This window comes from Dermacentor albipictus, chromosome 6 (genome assembly GCF_038994185.2).
Source record: "Dermacentor albipictus isolate Rhodes 1998 colony chromosome 6, USDA_Dalb.pri_finalv2, whole genome shotgun sequence".
Taxonomy (NCBI): Eukaryota; Metazoa; Arthropoda; class Arachnida; order Ixodida; family Ixodidae; genus Dermacentor; species Dermacentor albipictus.
In genome coordinates this window covers 69,484,619-69,508,602 of record NC_091826.1, presented here as the reverse complement: position 1 = coordinate 69,508,602, position 23,984 = coordinate 69,484,619, and the positions used below count along the sequence as shown (strand labels likewise).

The 23,984-nt window shown below is 48.2% G+C and overlaps 2 protein-coding genes across 3 annotated transcripts in view; one reads left to right on the top strand and one right to left on the bottom strand.

The window, feature by feature from the left end:
• LOC135910512 (N-acyl-phosphatidylethanolamine-hydrolyzing phospholipase D-like) overlaps positions 1 to 17,309 on the bottom strand; it is a 93,399-nt gene extending 76,090 nt beyond the window's left edge. The window contains exon 1 of the mRNA XM_065442566.2: positions 16,536 to 17,309. Within this exon, the coding sequence (XP_065298638.2) occupies positions 16,536 to 16,571 (36 nt within the window). The 5' untranslated portion in view covers positions 16,572 to 17,309. The remainder of the gene's footprint in view (positions 1 to 16,535) is intronic.
• The window catches only part of LOC135910514 (protein NLRC3-like), a 69,541-nt gene continuing 48,208 nt past the window's right edge, over positions 2,652 to 23,984 (top strand). Inside the window, exons 1-2 of one of the 2 annotated variants that reach the window (XM_070540804.1) lie at positions 2,652 to 2,907; positions 8,536 to 8,679. The gene's annotated coding sequence lies outside the window, so the exon portion shown is untranslated. The remainder of the gene's footprint in view (positions 2,908 to 8,535; positions 8,680 to 23,984) is intronic. The other variant, XM_065442572.2, reaches the window with a different exon arrangement.

Genomic DNA, 23,984 nt, shown 5'->3' with positions numbered 1-23,984 from the left:
GGAGGAGGCTGCCATAGCGCTGGCCATCTCAACCACCGCTGCCGAGGTTATCCTTAGTGATTCCAAAACTGCAATCCGCAACTACTCGAAAGGCCGAGTTCATGAACCGGCACTGAAAATTCTCAATCATCAGACCCCCCTCAGACCAATTAAGCTCATCTGGGTGCCCGCGCACGCAGGCCATCCAGGCAATGAGATGGCCCATTCTATCGCTCGAGTAGCCGTCAACCGAGTCACGCCGTCCGACGACCTGGATAACGCCAGAGACAGATTGGTCGAATATCACGAGATCACCCTCCACTACCGCGAAATGCGGTTGAGATACCCTCCCCCAGATAAATCCTTAACGAAATTGCAACAAAGCACCTGGCGCCAACTTCAGGCACAAACTTTTCTTTCTCCAGCTTTTCTCGCCCTGGTTCATCCAGGCCTATATCAACAGGAATGTACGCTCTGCGGCGCACCTAGAGCTACCTTCCATCACATTATGTTCTTATGCTCTGAGCTCCAGCCACCCTCTGAGTGGCAACTCACCGACGTCGAGGGATGGGAGACCGCGGTGTCTAGCTCCAACCCAGCCGACCAAATACGGCTGGTGGACTGGGCTCTGAGGGTCGCCGAGGGCCACAAACTCCCGGACACCCTACGCGCTCCTGAGCCCCCTCACAAGTAATCTTGTAAAAAGGCTCAAGCAATAAATGTTTACCACCACCACCTCATGCCTCGCCACTTCGATACGCATCGCATACCTCTGTAGTCTCTGCAGAGCGTTTGCATTCTTACGCTTGATGCTTTCGAGTACTCGTTGTATCTGCAAGCAGAGGCATACGCTCAACACAGCGCAGTTAGCTCAATCAAGCCGCGTCTATTTGTGGCGCGCACACGCATACCGGCGATTGAAGCAGAGAAGACATCAAGCCAGTAGCGTTGTCCGAGCGGGCGCTTTGGAAAGCAGCGCATGCGCGTGGTGCAAGGAATGGCCGAGCCAATAGCAGCCAGCGATCAAGTGCATGGGGGTGCGCGAGCATCGGTGACAAACTCTGTGACCTTGGAGGATCTCGCGTTGACCTTGGCGCCGACTAGGCAAAGAAATGCTTCGCATTTAATGGCGAAGGGAGAGCCGGCTTGCGGAGGCTGCCTGAGTGACGTAAAGCTTCTTTCAATCTCCTTTCTTTCCTCTATGGTTTACAGAAAGATTCCCTCCGGAAGAGACCGCTAACTTAGGGTAAAAGGAGTGCTAGGAAGTTGCAAGAACCTGCTAATATGTACAAGCCTGTAACTCTCAGCAATTTAGCGGCGCACTTAGCACGTAGATTGGTAAACGAGTTTTACTTCGAAAGGCACAAGAAAGCTTCAGATTGCTTATTTGTTACCTCTGATCATCGGGAGCTCTTCAACGTGCTCCTCTAAATCTAACCACACGAATACATTCACACTTCCCCCTAATGTCCTAATAGGAGTGCTGCCCCTCTGCCGGAAATCGAAACCGCAAGGTACCGAGAGAGAGAGAGAGAAAAAACATTTATTTGGACCACCGAGGTGGTGAAAACTGACGTCAAAGAATGCATCATATTACTGTCACAAATTGTCGTGGAACTATAGAAGCGCAAAGCGATTCTGCAAAAGCATCAAGTCGCTAATTGAACGAAAAAGTCGGCGTCTGTAGCAGCGAAACGGCACCCAAATTCCCATTGGCTGCTACGCCACGTCACGTGCGCGCCTCGACGGAGCAGAGCGGGTGAAAGGGTAGGCCTGCTGCAGTGCTGTCGCGCCAGGTGTCGCGTGAGGGGAGAGGGCATCGCCACGAATCACGTCGCCCTCGCTCTCGAGAGCCTGTATTATCCGCGCGCGCCTTGGCAGTACAAGCTCTCGCCTGCGTCCTACCTTCGCCGCGGTAATCGCTATAAAGAACAAAATGTATAAGGAAAGAATATATTCGAAAGGAAAAACGTTGGCGGTAGTGAGCTTCGAGCCTACGACCTCACGCTCAGAAGCCGAGTGTCATGCCCACTGGGCTCAAGCTGGCCACGCGTCTCAGAGCGCTTGCTTGGCCGCGAGGAGTTCATAACTCGAAGGACCGCTCAGTGGCGTTAGATTTCGCAATCGCAACTCATAAGACGTGCTCAGGTGTCCTCGGATTCTATTACGTCGCCTTTTTCTTCTTTGTAAAACGCTCGTCTAAAAAGTTCTGCCTGCAACTGCACTGGTAACACAGCAGCTGTGCGTTTCTTCTGCTTCGGTCAATCAATTAGTCAAGCAATCATGGCCGAAATGGTGGCCGCTTCGCCAAGCTTTACGAAAAAAGTGAAAGTGCTGGGGAATTCGTTTTCTCGGTTCGCGGACGAGTGTGCGCGTGCGTAAACCATGGTCATCGCGTCTTAGGCGCTGACAATATACATTTACTGTAATGCTGCACATCGCGTACAGTCTACACAGCATCCGCGGTGGACTGACTTCTCTAACGCGAAATCTGCTTATCGAAATACGGCAAGCAACAGGCCTCGGGCCTTAACGGCACGGGAGAGGCGCCGGAATGCTACGTCACGGGTACGGCTGATGATCTGAGGGCGCGCACGCAGCGTGCGTCGACCAACGGAAAAGGGGGGGCAGGACGTTCTAGAGCCGCGTGCTGGGAAGCGCCCGACTCGTTCTTCAAAACGCGAAAGCCTGCTCTCCGCCATCTTGCGTTGCGTCTTGGTCTGCTCCATACGGCGAATCCGGAGTTTATAGTGGTAGCGTTCCTTTACACGGGGTTGTGCGCGCGTCTCAACGCGAGGTCATGCGGACCCTTTCCAAAATGTGCGCCTCTTCGTCGGTCATGGAACTCTGACGCCCGACAAACAAGAGACCGAACGGGTGCTTGTTGAAAAGATTGACCATAAAATTGGGTGAAGAGAGCGGCGAACGGTGAGTTTGTGGCGCGGTTTCGCGGAAACATTGAATTTGCGTTCCGGAAACAGCTTGTTTATGCATATGTCAGTGTAACACGAGCTTGCTGAGTATATTTATCGCAATGACTGGAAATTGGTGGGCGGACTATTGGATTTTCCACCTTTTGCGTGAGGTTGAAGAAACAACGCGCCAGTTTAGCATTCATTTCGGTGGCATGTTCCTCACACCATAGGCCCGTCAGATCTTGCGAGTGACGGAAACAGAAGGGCTTCTATGCTAATTCAACAGACCGCTGTCTAAGCTTGCGTCACAAACGTTGTTACGCTATGAATGCCGCTGCAAGCGGTTCCTGTTGTCGTGTCAAGAAATGCGTTTTAGCGGAAATGCTTTCGGACTAGCGTGCTTTCCGAACACGGCATTCGGAATTCTCGCCCGGTTCCATCTGTAGCGATACAGAAGAAAGGAAGTTTCCTGCGGCCTGCAACAAGGTGTGCTTCGGTGGCCGCTGAGGTACTGCACTGTCATGGTTTCTTTCTTTCCTGGCTGTCATCGACTTCCCGTTTTTCGGCACGTCATGGAGGTCCGCGCTCCTAAGATCATGTTTTCGACGAAATTGCTGCGCCTGTACAGGTGATGCTTCTTATCAGCCGCCGAATTGCCACGTGACTATACCGACGTCATTCCTCAACTTTTTTTTATGCCATCTTCGACTGGTCGTTTCTGAGCGCTCTGGAGCGCTCTCGCGAGCGGCGTTGTCTTCGACTGGTTGAAAGAGGGTGCCCACCCTGCGTTCGGCTGGTTCTTCTCGATTGCTCTCCTCCACCTTCGAGCGCTCTGAGGCGCTCCGAGCCCTGTCGTCGGAGCAGTCGTCGAAATTGAAACGTCATCGCAAAGCCGCGTCGCTGCTGTTGGCGACGGCCCACCGTAACCTAGGCAACCTAGGCCACTGCGACGAACGCTCGTCCCGCCGGCGCGTCCGCCGGTTTTCCCGGCAGCGCCGGGAGCTTTCGATAAGCGAAACATCGGACGTTGGTAGTAGTCACGTGGTTCAGCATCTGCCATTGCCTCCTCCGAGAGCGAGTCGCACGTTTGGCTTGCGCGCCCGTCCTCTACCTCTGAGCTCGGGGAACGCCGGATCTGCCCGACTCTGCTTCGGGGGATGGAAGCGACCAGCCGAAGATAGCATTAGTAAGCTGTCCCTGGTCTCAACGCGGCTCCTCGGCTTATACGCGTCCTCTGCATATTGCATAAACGGGGTTTAAACGGGGATAAAACGTTTCGGTGGAGAAGGATTGCAAAAATGCTTGCGTATTGTGCATTGAGTGCACGTTGCACGTAGATGAATCCCGCCCACAGCCACAACCCACAACGAACAAATTTAAGTGTCTCTTTGAGAGCAGCGTCTCTATACGGACGGTTAAACGTCCATTCGTTTCTCCAGACGCACAGGCAACTCATCCGACAGCGTACAAATACTCAGTTCTTGTTTTCTTTAACCCTCTCCCCTCTGTCTTCTTTCCGATTCATATCTCCCAACCCTAGTAGCGAACCGGAGACTAATATCTGGTTAACTTCTCTGCCTATCCTTTTCATCTCTCTCTCTCAGTTGTATGGTCGCTGGTTCACCGGCAACAAAGCATCGCTTGCTCCGACGAAAGAAGACCGAAAGAGGAGCTTAGAACCATTAATAGTGCCTTAAAGGAAACACGTACCGCAGGCACTTTATTCGCAGTATACAACCGAGTGCCTCATCTACAATCACCAGACGACTGACAACCTGAGTACGCTTTAGAATCAAGACAGCAGCGCGCTGCGGTCTCGTGTGCATGGGGAGTAAGTGAGGTCCTAGCTCGTTTCTTTCTTTCTTTTTTACAACGAAGCTGCTAAGGGCTAGTTTCCTCAGGTTCGTGTCCGTGTGTAGACACAAAACTCCCCATACATGGGCAAATCTCGAATATAGTGCAATGCCGGGACGACTCGCGGCGGAGGTGCAGTTCGCCGTTAAAGGGCAACTCCTGCAATTTTTTTATGTCCACTGATCCTAATAAAATGTTAATATATGTTCTCTTTTGCACTCTGAATATCTGTGCCATACCATATGGCTGCAAGTCATTTAGTTCTCCTAAAGATCAAATTTAAAGATTGGTTGCGTTCCCGACTCATGACTTTCTACTGGCCACCCTGTGTTTGTGACGTCAGAGACTACACCGCCACTGCCGCTGAAATCCTCGCTTAAATCGCCGCTGTCTAGTTCGGAAATTCTGTAAAAGCTCCCTGTGTCATCAGGAGACATCATCAGCTTCGCTTCCATGGCGTTAACGCCAAGTGTACTGCGTATTTAGCACGCGTTCTGCGTGTTTACATTATGGTAGTGTAGGATCTGACGTCATCGATTAATCGTGACGTCAGATGAACCAGCTACCTATTTTAGTTTCGGTATCTCGTTTATTGGTTATTTAAAATTATTGATGAATTTCTAAGCAAATTGAATCACCCTACCGGTGCCTTCACCCTACCGATGCCATTTGAAAATGATAATATCCTTGTATGGTTAAAAAAAAACGCCGAAGTTGCCCTTTAAGGGGCCCACATTTATGGCTTCGCCGGTGATCGTTCTTCACAGAGTGGAAGGGCACTGATTTCCTTCTTTCTTTCTTTCTTTCTTTCTTTCTTTCTTTCTTTCTTTCTTTCTTTCTTTCTTTCTTTCTTTCTTTCTTTCTTTCTTTTTTGAGAAGCACGTGTACGGATTGACCATGAGCCTCGAACCAAGCCTATAAAGACATTTTGTTAGAAATCGTTTCCAGTGTTGCAGAACAGCATAACCTCGAGTGCGCAAATTACAAGTTCCTAAGGTATTGTTCGCTGATCCTCACACCTGATCCTTCCCAGTCTGTGGGGCTTGAGTACTCCTTCCAAGAATGCAGTGGATAAGCCTTAGAGGGAGTGTACCTCCGTACATGACGGCCTTCTTAATCGGTATTTTTCTACTTCCGAAGAATTAGGTTAAACGTGGAAATTGGGTCGCAAGCTTCCCCAAGTTAAATCGCAAGATCACAGTAGCGTATAGCCAATGCGGTCATTACGAGTTTACTACGAGATACATAATGATACATAATGGTCGGACAAAATAATGCAGCCGTTCCTCTGGCACTGCCACCCATTCGCACAGCACTATAGCTGTGGGCTTTCGTTTACCCCATCTAAAGAAAATATAAAAACAAGGAAATAAACGTTTCTCGAGGCGATCCTTCCCAGCCTCTCAGTAAACTGTATCGCAGCGCCATTAGGTCGCATATCGCCTGCATCTCGCGTTGCCGCGCTACGCCAGTCATCCCGCGTCGATAGCGACAAACATCTGAATCAGTGGGAGACGAGGAGAGAGAAAAAAAAATGAAGTATGCAGGTCCCGTGCAGTGTGGCAGTTATAGGTTTCGGCGAAGCAGCACGCGGTGAAGTGGCAAAAGCGAGACAGCATATCTAGACAACAGAGTTTGGCGACGAAGGCGCCCCGCAAACCGTCAGTCGAGGCGATAGTAGAAATTATACACATCGTGCAGCAGCCACCCCACCCGACCACAGCAGATAAACCTTCGAACTCCGCGAAGTTCTCGGGCGAGAGCAGGTTGCAACTCGCAGAGCTGAAGGGCGTTGGCGGAAGGAAGTATGCGTGTGATTGTGTCCCTGAAAACTGGGGAAAACTACAATCGGTAAGGATATCAATCGGTAGGGACCCTTTAACAAATTTGTTGGGTCCCAAAAGTGTGTACTTTGCCAATGTATACGTTCATTATGTTAAATACACTTTCAAACCTTTATATAAAGCCGTTCGCTTTAAAATGAATGATACACTTGAAGGCGGCTTATACACTTGTTGCAGTGAGGATGTCATTTTTTTTTAAGTTGCGCTAGTTGTTTCACTGCGTAATTCCATACAGGGCAGATCCGGCCACATGCACATCTGCAGCGGTATAGTGCGGATGGCTGTACACGTGCGTATAGGCTCGGCGGCTCGTTCTGTACGAGTGCTGTCCTGCCTTGAGCCAATCGTCAAGACAGCAGCTGCCCCTGTAGTCAGTGAAGTCCTGGAAGATTCGCTAAAGAAGCTTCTCCCTAAAGGCTCACTCATACTAGGCCGACACGACACCGATTTCGCCTTGCCGACTGTCGGCGATAGCGTTCTTTTCTTTCGTATCGGCGCCTGTGTCACCCTGTATCGAACAATCTGCCCACCGCAGATTGCTCCGCGTCGGTACATTGTCACGGAGGCGCCGACACGAAGTAAAATAAACGCTGTCGCCGACAGTCGGCAAGGCGAAATCGGTGTCTGGTCAGCCTTGTGTGAGTGAGCCTTAAAATACGCTGCAAGCGGCAGAGGATCGTGGCTCTTTACTAGCGGCCGCACTGCACTCAACAAAGAGATCAAACTCTCGACCTGACACCGCCTCGGGTGAGAAGGCGGGCAAGAACTGGCTAAGTGGCGATCACGCGACATTGACCCAGTCGCTGCTCTTTCTCGCCTTATCTCTACCTCTTTTCCTTATTGGCAGAAAATTTCGTGTTCATTTGCTTTTTATTCGCCGCGGATAGATAGATATATGTGACGCAACGCGGTTCGCTGTTACACGCGCGCCTAATGTGAGCGGTAAGTGGTGCATTTAGTTCGTGTTCTTCGTAGAGACCGGCTCCTACAAAACTTGCTAGAGGGAACTTTGACGCCACGATCGTTCGACTGCGATGGAAATGATTGGAACTACATGGTTTTGCCTTGTGCCTGCGGCTTCGGATGTTCTTGTAGAGTTTTTTTTTTAATAACGCGATCTGGTGGGCGATGTCGTCAGACTCGGGTTCTTCTACTCTCATGTATCATGGCAAAACAGGTTTGACAAGTGGTACATACCATGTTCCATTCACCGCACAGGTCATCACACAATAATCGTTAAGTTCTTGGCTCGTACGAATGTAAAAAAAAAAAACAAATTTTCACATTACGTACAAAGATTGGAATTCTTTACCTGGTGATATAGATGATTGCACGTCCGTTACATAACATGAAAAAAATAATAAAAGAACATTGATAACACATCTCTTGTAAACCCCCTCCTGCTGGAGCACCACTGTTGTGTGCAGTATCGTAAGAAAAGTCCTAGTCTCGCTTTCACAAAGACATGAATGCAATACGTAAGGAGTTTCCTTTGTAGGGTTTCCAAAGGTTTCTCTTGTATTTAGCTTTTAGTGCAACGTTCGGTGGGATGACAATTTTCCCTTTCATGCATAACAGTTGTGAACTGTTGCACTCGTAACGTAGTATTTTGTTGAGTATAATTGATTTTACAAAGTCGCAGAGCCATTTGAAGCTAAGACGTAGCTTAGGCAGATTCATATACCGCCCACCATTCCCACGCTGGCTGATCCGTCATGCATGCAGCCTCTGTAGGCACTAGCGCCAGAGTTTCCTCTGGTGATCATTGTTCGAAACTATGGCGTTCTGTACTAAATTTACTACATCTCACCAACAGGGGTCGCGCTAGAGAGTACAGAAGCGAGGTGCTTCTACTCAAATTTGTGTCCGTTAACAAGGTGTACATGCTTCGACATACTACAGATACGGCCACTAAAATTTTGAAACTGGGTTTGCCGCATCAGGTACGCCTTCCCTCCACAACGGATGAAGACGGATGGACCAGCCAACAACCCAACCCACGCACGTGTAAGAACGCCGAGCAATCTGCCGCCACCCTCACTTTAAAGCGAAGCATTACATGGGAAGCTGTCAGCCAGGTCACGAAGGTCAGTCCGAATTTTCCGGTTCACCTTAAAAAAAATAATAATTTTCCGCTTACAAATTCGCCAAAGTAACGCTACAAGCTCAAGCTAGACCTAATAATGCTCAAAAAATCGTGAGCATGTATGCAGTAGTTGATTAACGAAATTTAAAATAAAGCTCGACTTCTTGATATTGTGAGGAGGGTGAAGTGATAAGCTAACTTGGGAGTTTGGAAATAGCCTATATCTGCATCATCTATGTAATAAGGGTTATAATGTAAGGTGAGACACGTTTCCGTACGATAGTTTGGGAGCCCTGGGTCCTCTGCGCGCGAACGCCACATCACCGGCAGCAAGACTGAAGCTTCGCCCAGCAGCAGCCACGCAACGGTCTCGGAGGCTCGCGCTCATTGGTGCAGTGATTGGACACCAGGCGTTGCTCGCCACTCTCCACTAGGATGCGAAACTTGCCCCCACTTGATACAAAAGGGAGATCATCATCATCATCATCATCATCATCATCATCATCATCATCATCTTCTTCTTCTTCTTCTTCTTCTTCTTCTTCTTCTTCTTCATCATCATCATCTTCTTCTTCTTCTTCTTCTTCTTCTCCTCTCGCGACGTCTGCAAACATGCCTAGATCAGAGAACGGGAGCGTTGCTTCTACTTCGTGTGCCAGAAAAGCCAGGGACAGGCAGTGCTACCCTCAGCTAACTGAAGGATGAGAAGCGAGAACGTATTCGCTCGCAAACGCGAAAATAAGGAGCCGCTATATATTGCTTCGCACCGCGATAATCGCGCCGCCGTCAACAGGCCGGAGCATCGCCGGACTGCCGCCGAGCGCCCTGCGCGCTCGGCTAAGCCTAACAGCAAGCCTCGCAAAGACAAGAGTTCAGTAGCGCGTCAATCACCATCCGAACCGAAACAATCTCGTACAAAAACTGTCGCAGTGCGCGATTCCAACAGTCGTCCCGAAGCACCGACGCATCGAAAATTTCGCTCTGCACGGCGAGACCTGCCCCGCATGCATCTACGCAGCACCGCCGTTCGAAAATGTTGCTGAGGGGTCATCGACCATGTTACCGCCACCAATATTTCAGGTTACAAGAGCTCACGCAGGCGTTCTAGAACTAAGACGTCAAAATCCTGTTCGTTTGAATGAAGGACGGTGGGGCTGGCAGTGGGAAAGCCCTGATCACTTTTTCCAAGCTCCCATGCGCCCCGCCTGATCGTGCTACATGGAATGCAATGCAGACGCCCATGCAACTCTCACCATTCACCACAAAGCCCGATTCTCGCTGCACGTGTCCCGCCCCCCATCGAGCACCGGGCTGAAGCTTGTCCATGAACCGGCAGTGTCAAAAGCAAGAGATTTGATGCACCACTGCCAGCCCCGAAGCAACATAACACCCAAAATAGGCTGAAAAACAAACAAAACATTCCATGTAACGAAGCCGCTTAAAAGTCACCTGTCTTAATTGGGCACGTATCTTGTGCATTGTATTAGGATACACGTTTTGGGACACGACTGAACGTTTTACTAACTCTGAGGAAGAACTGTCACAGCTAGCCATCGTCACTGTTTACAATGATAATTTGCATTAGGCAGCCATTTCGATGGCCTTTATATGTTGCAGGTTTTGTTTCTCACAACAGCATTGCATATAAATGGATGTACCATTCCGGTCTACTTGGAAATTTCGCTACACGGAGAATATCCATAAAGACTAAAACCTTTCTGGACGTACCAGTAGATTTGCAGCAAAACAGCGTAGAGGCCAACAAGCACCCCCCCCCCCCCCATCACTTCAGAAATATAAAGCGTGACAAGCGCTTGTAGAATTCCACACGCCCAAATTTCTTCGTAATTAATGAAACTCTCCAGTCTGATTGTGATGCTTTTGTGCACTGAACCTCAATCTGAGCATCCATATCCCCTGAGGCTAACGTCATGTGTGAGAACGAATAAATAAATTAACTCTAATACTGAGTTTGTGTAGGCAGTGCAGGATTTCGTGTTTGTATTTTCATACCTTACGATCCTAATACATGCCGTTTTCCATTGTGCTATATAAATGTTTTATTTCCCGCTATGTGCTACAAGTCTGTTTCTTTTTTCTGCGTGTGTCCACATAGCTGTGGGAAGGTTAGTACCGCGATTTATGACGGAGTTCTTTCTCTTCATGTAAGGCATTGCATTTTTTTAGGATGGTTAGAGAGGCGGCAGTATTGTGTTGTTTCTTCATTGTGCTTATCGGCTTGCGTGCCGGACTGTGATAGCAGCAGAGGCATTCTGTCAGGCCTTTAGCCTCTGCTCCCGGTTTTGGATGCAGGTAGGAAAAATGAACTTCAACTCAACTGCGTCACTTAATACAGGAAGCGATCTCTCTTCGAAATCATTCTGAAAAAAAAAAAGATAATTGCGCAATAAATTTCATTACGCCATCGTGTCACGCATGTTGGCGCTCAACGCGAAAGCTCAATGTAGCATTATTGCCTTTAGTTCCGGTGACCTTCGAAGCTCGTAACAGCCTAGCGCAGCCTTCCGTATGCATATATACGAAAAGTACACTGTATGCTCGTAGGTGATAGCCACGACCAGGATGATAACCACTGGCGGTGATGTGCTATGTCGATGACGTTCGTGACTCACAGAACACGAACACACCCTGTGGTGGAGGGCATGATACTACGTACTAACGCATATACGCGTATACTATACGTACTAGCACATTCAAGTACAGTTTTTTCTCACGTACAATAGAGCTTTGGAATTCTCTACCCGGTAACATTCGTTCACTATCACTAAAATATTACATAGCTGCCACTGGTAAGAGCTTCGCTAACATGTAGATCGCTTATTTTTAATCAATAATCTTTCTGTGTTTATGTGTGTTTTTAATGTGTAATGTACAGTAATATATAATGTTCCCACTCCTGCTGTATCCCTGTATTGGGCTACAGTATATGTGAATAAATAACTAAAATACATCATCTATTAAAAAACAAATTCATAGTGCTAGCACAACCCTTTGTCTAGTAACGCTGTATCGTATCATTTAGAGCGTGCGCTTTATGTGTCTTCCTTTGAAAACCATGGTCTCAAACGACGCTGCCATAGCGTGAAGCGTAGATTGTGGACACCACCGCGCATGCCAGAAATGCTAGCGCACACATTTTGCGTCTGCCCAAAGAATTCGCGCGAACGGCGGATTTTGCCGACTCTTCTTTGGAAAACATCAACACCATGCAGGTTACAGTCTTGGAGGACCTTAATTTGGGCACTTGGGCCCGCCTGTGATTCGGTGCAATAACCATATGGGCCTCGCCGCAATTTTTTTTTAACGACGCCGCACTGGACTCAAGAATTTAAGGACGCTACCACGTGGACCACAGGCATACTCCAGATATCTAATCTTGTCACCATCCTCGTCCATTTTCTTCTGCCATTTTTTATTGAAAGGAAAATTAGGAGAGGTCGGCGCCTTTATGGCGGCACTGGTTACTCCTCGTCACTTAGCAAAGAAGAAAAATATGCGCAAAAAGGGAGAATAATGTCACAAAATATGGCACTCAGTAGTACACCAGATGAATAAAAACTATACAGTCTAACAGTACATGAATCGCAAAGTTTTGCGCATGGGTTCAGTACACATTCGCACATATAAAGACATATATTTTGAATAGCGAAAACACACACATGTAATTACACTGCACGTATAGAACACTACACGTTGCGTAAAATTTACAATCACCACATAAGTAAATTTTTAACCCAGAACAATATATATCACTCATTTAGAATGTTGGGATCAACTGAAACTTAATATTGCCCCAAAATGTGGCGTCCTCGAAAAACTTTTTTTTTCAAAGCAAGAAGGGCTCTTTTTTGAAGGCCCGCATTTGGCCGTGGACCAAGTATCTTTCTTAGAGTGAATGGTCTTCTCTCTAAAGGCAACAAATTAGCTTGCAATGCCCTTCGTTGTGGATTCTTCTTGCATTCTTATTTCTCTTGCCGCAGCCTATATCTTGTTCAATCTCTATGCCTTTCTCTAAGCAAATATATCTCTACCTTTCAGAGTGTAAGCTCGCAAAGTATTCGAACCAGCGACCTCACAGCAACGCATTTTCTGAAGAAACTTGTCCATTTTGTGGCAGCCCTCAGCAATATACAGCAGCAACAGCCTGAGTGCATGAGCGAGATTCTACAACAACGAAGTTGTTCTTTTATTCGCCGCAAACTTCAATTCATTGCTGACTTTTGAACAAGGTATTCCAGTCAGCACTCTTCCTGGTGGGATGAAAAGCGCAGTTTCGGTAAAATTAGGCTCTATTAATTATTTCATCGCCTACCGTCTGCGGAACAATCATAACGGGTTTTGGCTGATGCCTGTGGGAAATTTCGAAGACGATGTCTATGTCTAAGTTCATATTCATGCACGGTGTTGCTGTTTACCACCAACCAAGGTTTACTGTCTTATGCCACCGATTTCCACGACACATGGGACGTCGCAGGTAGAAGGTGCGGAAATAAGAAATTGTCGCTACTACTCGTTGTCCCATCCTGTAGCGTCTTCTAGAGTGCGAAACCTCCAGCATTGGCAAAAGTGCAATTTCTAAGCCGTAATCTGTCAGTGCAGGACGACTTAACTTTCTTCTTTACCAGTTCAAAAGTAATCACCTTTATTATTTTGTTACCCACAGCGAGGGGGCCTACATTCCATAAAAGCTGGAGGGGATACAAAAGATACAAAGCGTGGTGGCAGATGTAAGTAGCACAAGCGATATAGAATATGTCCTGCACAAAAAATGTAGAATGCAATAAAGAAATAACATGAAAGAAAAAGAGTGTAACAGCAAGAAGCGAGAAGAGACAACGTGAGGAATGCGGCAACAAAAAAATTACAGTGATCTTAGCAAACTCTTGTCACACAATAAAAAAAAAGGCGGGGGGGGGGGAGAGAACGCATCCGAGCACGAATCGAAAGTTCCCGCACGCTTGCATAAAAATACGTAATAGCAAATATGAAAAGGCTGTCGCGTGGTCGAATGCAGTTGATTCCACTGACAAGTTGTTTTCGAAAACAAAAGTGCTACTGAAGGCGGCAGTCCTACATTTATATTCCCTTATTTTATTACAATGTTCAACGCGTAAGCACAGAAGATTCACGCGAGATACCGATGTTTAAGTAGGATGTCACATGAAATAACTTCAAACGAAGCGCCAGCTGCTCTGTGCTTCTCTAGCGACTGCCCACCCAACACTGCCCCTGAGTTACTGGCACTGAAACTGGTGTCTTTATGAGGCACACCTAAAGCGTAACCTCCTACCATGGATTGCATTTTCTCTAACTTATATTTGTGTACGGTGGTTGGAGGTTCCCACACGGTACAAGCGTAATCCAGGATCGATGTCACGTTCAAGTTATCCAAAAGTTGCATTGAACTCTGAGAAAGTGAGCACGTGTTTCGACGTAGAAAACATGGGAGTTTACACGCTTTAGCACCACTAGATTTGTCGTGTGGCGAAAGCTCACGCGTGGCCTTCTGGGAGGTAGTGGGATTGAGTTTTTCACACGCTTTAGCAACAGTATAGCCGGCGTGCCGATGTAAAGATGAAGAGGCAGTATAATACACGCTGTTAGGATTGGGGGCTCAACCCCATCGCTCGTAACCCATTGTCAAGATTGGAGTCCGGCATGAATTAGAAGGTAGCTGGCCCATGCCGTCGTCCAACTTATCCACGCTGAGGACGTTGATGAAGGGAAGGACTGCTTCTCATCGAGAACGAGGAATATGGGTTTATTTACAGTATCTACATCAGTCTAGCATGACTGCGAGAGAAAAGTACATCAGTCTAACATGACTGCTTGAGAAAGTGCACTGAGCAGCCGCCCAACTGCGGTTTATGAACACACGGTCCTCCCCCGACGCCCAGGTGACGGAAACGGCCGTCCAGTCATCGTAAACAAGTCGCCTCTCTGCGGGACGGTTTACACACACACACGCACACACACACACGCACACACACACTCACACACACACTTCCTCGCGCGAGGTTCACGGTCCCCACCCGAGGTCAGCCGGACTTCGCAGAACTCGGGGCTTGTGTCAGGAAAGGTGGCTTTTATTCACCGAGCTGACCCCAGCAGCGCGGCCGGTAGCCCCTTGTCTTGCGTCTCGAACGGCGCGTGGGAAGAGGCCTCAGTAGACGTTCCCGCGGGCACTCCCCCGCTCGCGGCAGACCAGGTTGGCGATGGCGGGCTCAGTAACAATAGTAGGTCCGCCGAGCACGTTTAGTCACAATGGCGACGAGGCTAGAGCATAACGGTGGCGTTCTAGGAAAGGTTGCCGCTGCTGTTGCAACTGGCTGACAAAACTTGCACCTCAGCTGGGCCGTTCTTAACAACACCCAGATACTTGTAATCCGAAACTACTTCTAGGAGTAGAACCCGATGTTTTTTCTTTTTGAAAACCTGACACATACTCTTTTCTTGAAACGTAATGTCATTCTCCATTTTTTACACCACGTTTGTATTATGCTCAGATCATTTTGAATTTCACGACATTCATTGTTGGCACACATTTTATTACAAAGTATGCGATCGTCGACAAAGATAATCTTTGTCGAAACTATATTCACGTTGATATAACCAATATGAAGTAAAAAAAACAAAGAACAGGACCCAAAGCTGATCCCTACGGCACTCCTAATGTTACGACCGCGATACTAGATTGAGCTGCGTCTACAATAGCGCACTGTGCTCATGCGCGCAAGTATTCGGCGATCCATGAACATATCCCAGGCGAGATGTTATAACTTGACAATTTCTGCACTAATAATTTGTGAGTCTCCACATCGAATGGTTCAACATATCCGAGGCGAGATGTTATAACGTGACAATTTCTGCAGTAATAATTTGTGAGTCACCACATTGAACGGTTTGCTGAAGTCAACTGAACGTCGTTCGTCCATAGCCAAATCACGCGTGGACTTACGACCGGATAGTCCCTCGTGAACACGAAATCCATACTGAAAATGGTTCAGTAACGAATGGGTCTCTGCGTGCTGGATTATGAATGAACAAAATATATGCTCTAAAACCTTGCAGCATACGCTACTTAAGGAAACACGGTGGTAATTAGTAACGAGTCTTCGAAAACCCGGTTTAATGAACAGGAACAAGAAATACCATCTTGCACTCCTCAGGTATGAAGCTTTCATTCAAATATTTTTTCTAAAATAAGTTTTAAGCAGATTGACACGGAATGAGAACAAGCTTTCAGGACCGCTTTTAGCATACCATCAGGTCCAGGCGCATTCGAAGGCTCTAAACCGCTTAAGAGCACTTCTATACCACCTGCTGCAATTGCAATATTATCCCTAGTTTTGAGGCGACTTCTTTCCAGCTCTTCATCAGGACTAATTGGCGGGAAAAATTCAGAAAAATAAGAATTCATCTCCTATAAAGTTCAAGATGGTTATGAGTAAAGGGTCCATTCATATATATTCAGAAACACTTTTTCTGGCCTTAAATTTTGTGGCCTTATAAAGCGTGGTTAAACACCACACACTCGCAAGCAACGCACACACACACACTTCACTCAAATTCACTATCGCAATCATGGTCCTACATACGAACACTCGTTTTAGGTTTAGGCGAGGGAAGCTGATGCATACATATATTTATGCTCCTTAATCGTCTTGACCTTTTTCGCTGGTTTTCGTCTTATAGTTGGTCGCATACTTCATTGCTTTTAAACGGGGGTGTAAGATATTCGTCCACGCATAATTTACCTGTTTTCAAAACGCGTGTGCGGTCAGAAAAAAAAAAGAAGCCATCACTGTGTAGCGATTGTGAGGCCGACACACTCACCGAGTACTTTTGTCGCCGCTTGGTTCGTCGACCCATCACTCGATGCTCGACGAGGAGTCTACGCTGGAAAGTGTGGTGATTGGTCAAGCAGGATTGAAGTACACGCCACAGAGCGACTATTTTTTCCCACTACTTCCACGCTGTTGTCGATCTATTGTTCGCTGTAGAACTCCGCACGCAGTTCCTCTTTACTCGTTCGGCTCCTGCTCTTGCGTTGTCCCCGTCTTCAGGGCCACAATCGTTGTACGTCCCCAAAAAGTTGGGGCGCCGTTTTTGTTCTAGCTGGTTGCGAAGACTCACCAGACTGGTCTTCCCGCAATCGGGTACCGGTGTATCGGTGACCAGTCGTCACGAAAACGCGCACCAAACCGTTACCGGCACGGTGGGTCGTCTCTGTTTCGTCAGGAGGTCCACAACCAGTGGCTATTTAGACGTCGTCCGACGGCGAATTATCGGCACAGCAGAAGCGGGGAGGGCTGAGGGCTTGTTCTGGGCTTAATTCCGTCTCGTACACTGACGTGGGTGACCACTTAGCCTTGTCCTCCACAAACACAGCACACGGTAAACGCTTGGCGGCTTGGACGACTTCCGTCGCTGCTTCTTCCTCAAGTTTTGCTTCAATCAGCGACGCGCGGACAGCCAGGCGAGCACGGGGCGACGATCTCACTCCGCCGGTTACGAGCTTCGAAAAACGTGAGTGGCGAGCATTCGATCCTAGGTCTAACGATTAAGTAATGCGAAGCGGAATCGGCGAGAGGTTGTCGCTTGGCTCCTTCTTTTTCCGCGTTCGCATAATCGACGCTCATGTGTGGCCAACGAGATACGAGAGTTAAGAGGAGAAACTCGGTGAAGGTCACAGCGCGCGCCGGCTACACTGAGCTCGAATGCCCTGTTTGGCCTAATGCAGAACGTTCCTCTCGCTCCGTTAGTGTTTCTTTTTTCTATTTAACGAAGAGCGCGAAAGTGGAGCCCAGTAGGGCAAGGTTAATTGGCGCTTGTGACTCGGCGAAAGAAAGCCGTTGAACGCGCGCCGTTTTGTTTAGTTAAAGAAAATACGTTGAACACTTGTTATCGCTACTTGTTTCAGGGCTAGTTGGGGTTTGCAGTTGCGGTGTTGTAATATGACACTAAGCAACATAACGTAAGAACAGGACAGGAAAGATCGAAACATGGTGCCTTTAAAAGTTCTACTTTCACTAAATTTTATTTAAAGCGCCTCGGCAGCAATACGAACGCACCTATCAGGGATGCTTTACATGCTTCGTGGTCCAGATGCACTTAAACAGAGGAATTAGAAAAAGTACAATTAGATCTAGTTGGTTAATTATACTCGCATCAATGACTATGGCGTTCTGTAGCTAAGCACAAGGTCATATGAATGAGGTTCTCGGCCATGGCTGGAATCGTATTATTTTAATGATACGTTTATGCTGTTAATAGTATATTGGTATTACTGTCACTATTATTATTATTATTTGCTTCGAAAACATAAATTTGTGACAGATGAACACTCGAGACACTATCGCCCGTGCACTGCAAACGACGCAACCTTTGGATTGTGTGGATAAAATCCGCGGCATCAATTTGGATGAAGCTCCTCGGGCAGTCTATAATCAGCGTTTATCCACAGGTAGCCACGTATTCGTCAAAGGTGACCTCGTAATCCTCGGCGTCTTATTTGATTTATCCGGTGTGCGAGGTGATGTCACGTGACGCTACGGCTGCCATTGCCACCGCCGGAGACACCAGCGCTTCTTCCCGGAAACCCCGTCGCACCTTTTCAGAGAGAACACGTGACACTAAAGCCCAACGACGCGCAACGCGTAGCGAAACTAAGCGCGGATCTTGAATAATTATATTAGCGAAGAGTTTTCTGGGCGGCTATGAAGGAAAAGCTATACGCACGCAGACCACGCGCAATTTCGCGCACTTCTGAAAAAGAAAGACCCAGATCTGCGTTGTATTAAGCTTGGCAAAAGAAGACGAACTTCTTATTTATAACAGCAAAAAATGAGGCAAAATGCACCTCTGAGTGGTAAATTTGGCTTATTTTTTCTTGCTTTTGTGTTCTGCGTTTGAGCAAATGCGAAACCGTGACAAGCGATAACTACACCGATTCAACGACTGAAAGAAATCAGATTGGTTTGAGGTCGTTTCCTGCTTTCTCCACAGGGGTAGTAGGAAACGACCTCAAACCAATCACCGCGGTCACCATTTTTGGAAGGCACGCGGAAAAAGCGGTAGAAGCCGCGATAGCAATAGCTATCACAAATACCGCAGCCAAAATAATTTTCTGCCACTCCAAGACGGCAGTGCGTAATTTTGCCAAAGGCAGAACCCACGAACCGGCGCTACAAATTCTAAAGAAAGTACATTTCACACCCCACCAGATCAAAATCTGGATTCCTGCGCACTCGTCCCATCCCCGGAACGAAGCGGCTCACAATTTCGCCCGAGGACTCGTCAACCGGGCAGTGAGCCAACCGATCCTGCGAGGAGCAAAAGAGCGCATGATAACCTACCACGAAATTACGCAATACTATAAAAACGAAAGACTCGAATACCCACCCCCTGACAATTCCTTAACCAAAAACCAGCAGGCGACGTGGAGGCAACTCCAAACACACACCTTCCCCAACCCGTACAAACTATCCATAGTCTACCCAGGGACACACTCCCCCGAATGTACGCTATGCGAGGCCGACAAAGCCGATTTAGCACACATCTTGCACGGATGCCCTGAGCTCAAACCTAGAGCCGAATGGCAGCTATCCAACCGAGAGCAGTGGGAGGCTGCGGTGACCAGCTCGGAACCCGCGATTCAACTGCAGGCCGTGACCTGGGCTTTAGAAGTCGCCGTAAGACACGGTCTGACGGCCACCTCACGAAGCCATCATGACTTCCCACATCTAATCTCATAAATAATTTTCTGTTGACGAATTAAAGTTTTTACCACCACCACCACCTGCGCTGTCAAACGCTGCCTGAACGCTTGGCGTGTTAAACACACGTGCGGAAGCTCCACCCTCTTAGCTTTCCTTTCATTCCCACAGAAAGCTGTCTGCGAACATAACAGTGACCAGAAACGATTAAATCAACTCACCGAAGCGCGAACAAGAATCAGAAAAAAGAAAAAAAGACAAGAAAACCGAGAGGGAGCCGTGAAGTGATACTGTACAAGAGACAAAAGCAGTTCATCAGAAAGCCTCAAAACTGAATGATTTCAACGTATGCTAACGCTGTCAATTTTTGAAGCTGTGCCGTATAAGGAAGACAACGAAGTCCCGCAGTGTATACAATTCCCGCTGTTTATGTTTAAAGAAATCACGGTCCAAAACGTTGGCTTCTTGTACTGCAGAAAGATGCTTGAACTGCGACGTACGAGTGTCTTAAGTTTGCGCACGAGCGAACTTTTTCAACTTGTACCCATCGAGCTCGACTGCAGGGGGGATCCAGCGGGGGCTGTTGCTGAGCTCCATGTTGGACGTGCAGCGAGATCCGCAAAGAAGGCGATGGCCGACGTATGTGCTCACGGGCTCCACCTGTCTATATACTGTCCGTTGAAGTGATCACATCACACCTTATTGGCGGCGAGGAGTTACGGAGTCGCCATCTATCGGAAGCGCCTCGCTGGCGTAGTATGAGGGATCACGTGGCGCGCGCCTCATAGGTTTTGCTGTCAGCGCTCACTAAAAACACCACGCGCGAGTTCTCCCGGACATTTCTGTAAGTACTTTCGAAACGATAGAAGTTTCTTACTGTATAAATAATAATCTTGGGCAAACTGAAAGCACACAATCGTTTACAGACGCTATCTCTTTACCGAATACGTACAGCGAACGCCACTGCGCGCGGTCGCCGCGATGGAGTCTCCCGAACCGGCTTCTTGCGTGAAAGGTAGGTAAACGCTGGCAGCACACTATGTGAAATATGTTCTTATAGTGTTTGTATAACTAAATGGAGTGTAATAGAACGAAGCCTCAACGCAGCGATCGCGCAGATTCGCAGCGACCGACTGCGCGTCTGCATGCTTGTCCGCGCACTGTGTCGCTTTCTCCGCGCGCGCGTTTTCGCACCGTGCCATGAGCTTTAGGCCGCAGAATATGAGCATTTGGCAGTATACAAGCAACCATTGTTGCGTGGGCGCTATCAGAGCTGTTCAAAAATAATTTCATTGTAGAGACTTCGACGCCTACGGGGACTGTGATGTGCCGTCGCGACGATTCAATCTTTTTTTTCCTTCTAAATTCTCCGACCTTTCAATACTATTTCTCGAGTTGCGTCGCGCTGTATGTTTATCGGTGTTCTCAGCATGCACTTTCCCGCTGCTCCTTTTTTGTGATCCAGTGCATTAATTCATAACACAAACATGACCATATGCCATGCTTTTTTAAAATGTGCTTCTTACCGCTGCCTTTCCACTCCACTGAACTTGCCAGTATCTATAGCATCGACAAGTTCTTAGACCAAACCGTCATGACATTTGTCGGGCGAGCGTCTCAGTGCGCGTTTTCAGAACATCGCAGACCGGGTGCCGTAGCAGAAATCTTCCTCGCGTCTGTGCTTGCTGCGTACCTGAGTTGTAGCCGGTGACTGTTTGCCGGTTTTATGTTTCGCGAGCCAAGCTTCACGCAGCTTCTTGTCCTGTGGCTACGTGTGAATAAGCCTGACACCGGCCTCCGTTACGTGCGTCCGGCCCTGCGGCACCGAGCAGTAGCCTACCATGCTGCGCGCCTTCAAAGGCAGCCACTACCTATTGTAGTGCTTTCAAGCGTTGTAAAGGAGACACTCGAAGCGGGAAAATTTCGCCACTAAATGAGGACCGCAGCGTACGAGGGAATTTAAACTCGTTTTCAGCTCGCTTTGGCGCGCCCGAAGCAGCCGACGCGGCCGCTATGTCCACGTGATCCCTCCTAGCACGTCACGCCGACGGTGGCGCCAGCTTTTCCAGTGCTGGAGCTCGAGGCCAATAGGCTGGATGCACCAACGTTACTAGAGTAGCTTCAGTTGTAAAACTCCCCGCCCGCGCGCTTACAGCGGCTGTCGCCACTTCTGTGACAGCCGCCAGAGGGCAACGCTGTTCCATCGGGCTCCACTGCAGACGTCTCGTCACAGCCGTGAGCTCGTGCGGACGGGCAGTTTGCGCGTGTTTCACGCTCGCCGGCGTACTCCCTTGTCCGAATTAGTGATACCACGAGAAAGCGGTATCCACCCACAGCAATAAGATTTATCGCGCAAGTTCGTTAATACTGAAAGAAGGGTAAACTGCACGAAAGGAAGAAACGCATACAGCGAAGCGCAGAAGCTGCGTTTCTAAATGTTGTTTCTTCCTGTCGTCTTAACGTTTCGCGCAGTTTTAGCTCACGAGCCTGAATATCTGACCAAAGTGCGTGATTGTAGGATGATCTTCATCCCCACCGAAGCTTCTCACCACGCCAAAGAAGCGCTACAAAAAGAAAGATGAGGTTGGTCTTTGTTCACACAAGCCACACACACAAAAGTCGGATTTTTTATTCCTTGAAGATGCTTAATCAGCGAAGCTGAAACGTGCGGCCCCTGTGTTTATCACTGGGTTAATCCCGAGGGTTCATTAAAGTATTTCTCAGTTATGAGGTTACACACACAATCGGCTGCGAGAGAGAACGACTTCACTGACTGTATGTCCGCAGTTGTCGCTTGCGTTCGATGTCTCGAGTTTGCTCGGCGGCGTGGTTAGCAGCCTTCACCTGCGATTTGCTGCTTGTGATTCTTCGAAATTAAATTTCTTCAAAATTAAATCTTTCCGTTACGTATGACCATGAGTGGCTCATACTCCCTTAAGCAACGGCTCGTACCCCCGTAAACGAGGCCTCCCCATTACGACCACGGTGATAACGACGATAGAAGTGAAGTGAAATTCTACGCTGGAAAGATGAACGGCCACACAGCCAGCTGTGGAAGACGACGACGAACGCGGGAGCAGTGGCACGAGCGCGTGCCGTTGATTTCGCAGTGAGTTCCCGGTCGGCACGAGGAATCGCTCTGTTTCACGCCGAGCGAAGCGTCGCATTGCTGGTAGCACAGAAAAAGTGGTGCGCCGAACTGTCGACATCGTTCCGATAGCGGCCTATGCAGCCAGGTACGCAGCACGTCGGCATCGTCTGTTGATATTCTTAAGAAACTCGGCGAAGGCTACAGTTTTATGGATGACATGCTTGTTGAAATTCGCCGCCAACAACGAACCACAGAATACACCAACGCTGCACCGCGCGCTTAGTCCGGCCCGCCCGCGTAGCCAGGTAGTGAGGAAGTGAAGCCGGGCGCGACTGCAGCGCCACGAAGGCGCGGGCGGGTGGCGGTTCCGCGCAACGGCGCCGAGTTTTAAAACTGAAGCTAGTCTAGTAACGTTGGGATGCACTGTATTTTTCGAAATTAAATTCGCGCCCGAAGACGCGGGGCGTTAAGCAACACCACCTTTATTTGCGATCGGCCTCTCTTTCAAATGTAAAAGTGACGTCGTCGGTGCATACTATGCTGCCTTTGCGTTTCCGTGGCCCAATGAGGTATATTGGTTGCATCATTTATGATTGACAAGTGCATTCGCTTTCGGCATGCTGTCTGTTGCTGTTGACCATGCAGTGCTTGTTCTCACGAAACGTTTCTCCCTACTTAAACATAAACTAAACAGATGTGGGCCTCTACATGCATCTGATGAAGACGGGCGTCGTTTTACTTTTGCTTGTACATACTTATATACATGCAGGTTAATTGTGAACGAGTGATTTATTCTGACGACATCGGAAAGTTTGGCAACTTTTGTGTCGCCGGCCTATCCATAAATAGATTGTCTAATGATCAAATGATGATATTGATAGGTAATATAAATGAGGAAGAAAAAGAAGTGCCCAGAGCTGACTGGTACTTTGGGCCTCTCGCTGTTATGCAATTTTTTACGTTTTTGCCATTTTCGTGAGAGTCACTTCATGAAAGATGAGCAAGAAGATGTTCCCACGGCCAACTGAACAAGGTCAGTCGTCTGCTTCATCGCTCACCTTTGGATAACGTGCCTTTGGAAGCTCGGACCAGCTCGATTCCTGGGAGAGTTGGTCCGAGAAGCGCCAGATGCCACGGACTCTGACAGCGAGTACACCGTAGTCATGGGCCGCCGTATGAAGCAAATGCGCCGTATGTCTTCTGAGGCGACTTCGTCGAATAAGAGTGAGCAGGAATCCTTCATAGTTTCCTACGTGCCGCTCTCGACGTCACACAGCATGAACTATCTCAGCAGGCAGTTTCTAACCGAATATATTGAAAGTGTGGCCCCTGGGCAAATCAACGAAATCAGGATCTACGCTTGCAAGAACATCTTGACAATAGATGTGAAAGCTTCCGCAATACTTGAGAAGTTAATGACCATTCCACAGTTAAGCGCAATCCCTGTCCGCTCCTTTATTACTTACGGGAAGGAAA